At 40.5% G+C, this 1,287-nt stretch overlaps 1 protein-coding gene across 1 annotated transcript; it reads left to right on the forward strand.

Annotated features, from left to right (window-relative positions):
- Positions 1-666: 666 nt before the first annotated feature.
- On the forward strand, positions 667-1,287 carry LOC128134277 (secreted RxLR effector protein 161-like). Its single transcript, XM_052771826.1, has one exon. The coding sequence runs from the start codon at positions 667-669 to the stop codon at positions 1,285-1,287; it is 621 nt and encodes a 206-aa protein (XP_052627786.1).

Raw genomic sequence — 1,287 nt, forward strand, 5'->3', positions numbered from 1 at the left:
CTGGTAGCTCGAATTGAAACCATTCGGTTTCTTATAGCCCTAGCAGCTACTCATGGGTGGGAGCTTCACCACTTAGATGTAAAAACAGCATTCTTACATGGAGAATTAAAAGAAACTGTTTATGTGTCACAACCGGAGGGCTATGTAAAGAAGGGCAACGAGCATAAAGTATATCGCCTTACAAAAGCACTATATGGTCTAAGACAAGCACCTCGAGCATGGAACACGAAGCTTGATGGGATTTTGAAGAATATGAAATTTCAAAAGTGCATGAAAGAACCATCGGTGTACCGGAAATGTGAAGGCTCTAACTTGCTAATTTTAGCAATTTATGTTGATGACTTATTTGTCACAGGTACAAATTTGAGCATGATCAAGAGGTTCAAATTAGAGATGTCCAAGAACTTTGAGATGTCGGATCTTGGAAGATTAACTTATTACCTTGGCATTGAAGTTAAGCAAGAAGAATCGGGGAATACTATAAACCAAGAAACATATGCTTAACGCATTTTAAAAAAAGCCGGTTTACATGATTGCAATCCGACCTACATACCGATGGAACTGGGAAATAAATTGTCGAAGGCCGAAGATGAACCCGAAATCGACCCAACACAATATCGAAAGGTGGTAGGATGTCTTAGATACCTCTTGCAAACAAGACCCAATATGGCATATGCGGTTGGAGTTATTAGCCAATATATGCAAAGTCCAAGAGAATCACATGGTGGTGCAATCAAACACATTCTAAGGTACTTACGAGGAACAACGGGATACGGAATCAAGTACGAGAGAATGGGACAAAAGCGGCTTATTGGTTATAGTGATAGTAGTCACAATGTTGACCCGGATGACGGAAGAAGCACAACCGGTCACATTTTCTACTATGGGTCATCACCAATTACATGGTGTTCACAAAAGCAAGACACCGTTGCTTTATCATCTTGTGAGGTTGAGTTCATGGCAGCCACAGCGAGTGCATGTCAAGCAATATGGCTTCAAGATTTGCTTGGGGAAATAATGAACAAAGGACAAGAGAAAGTTATTCTTAGAGTTGATAACAAGTCGGCTATCGAACTAACTAAGAATCCCGTTTTTCATGGAAGGAGTAAACACATTCACACAAGGTTTCACTTCATTCGTAATTGTGTCGAAAGGGAACAAGTGGAGGTGGAATACATTCCAGGTGAAGAACAAAGGGCAGATATTCTTACGAAACCATTAGCTCAAACCAAGTTCAAGGAAATGTGGAGCTTGATCGGGGTTGAAGAATTCTCTATAAGGACTTAG

Source organism: Lactuca sativa, chromosome 5 (genome assembly GCF_002870075.4).
Source record: "Lactuca sativa cultivar Salinas chromosome 5, Lsat_Salinas_v11, whole genome shotgun sequence".
Classification (NCBI taxonomy): domain Eukaryota; kingdom Viridiplantae; phylum Streptophyta; class Magnoliopsida; order Asterales; family Asteraceae; genus Lactuca; species Lactuca sativa.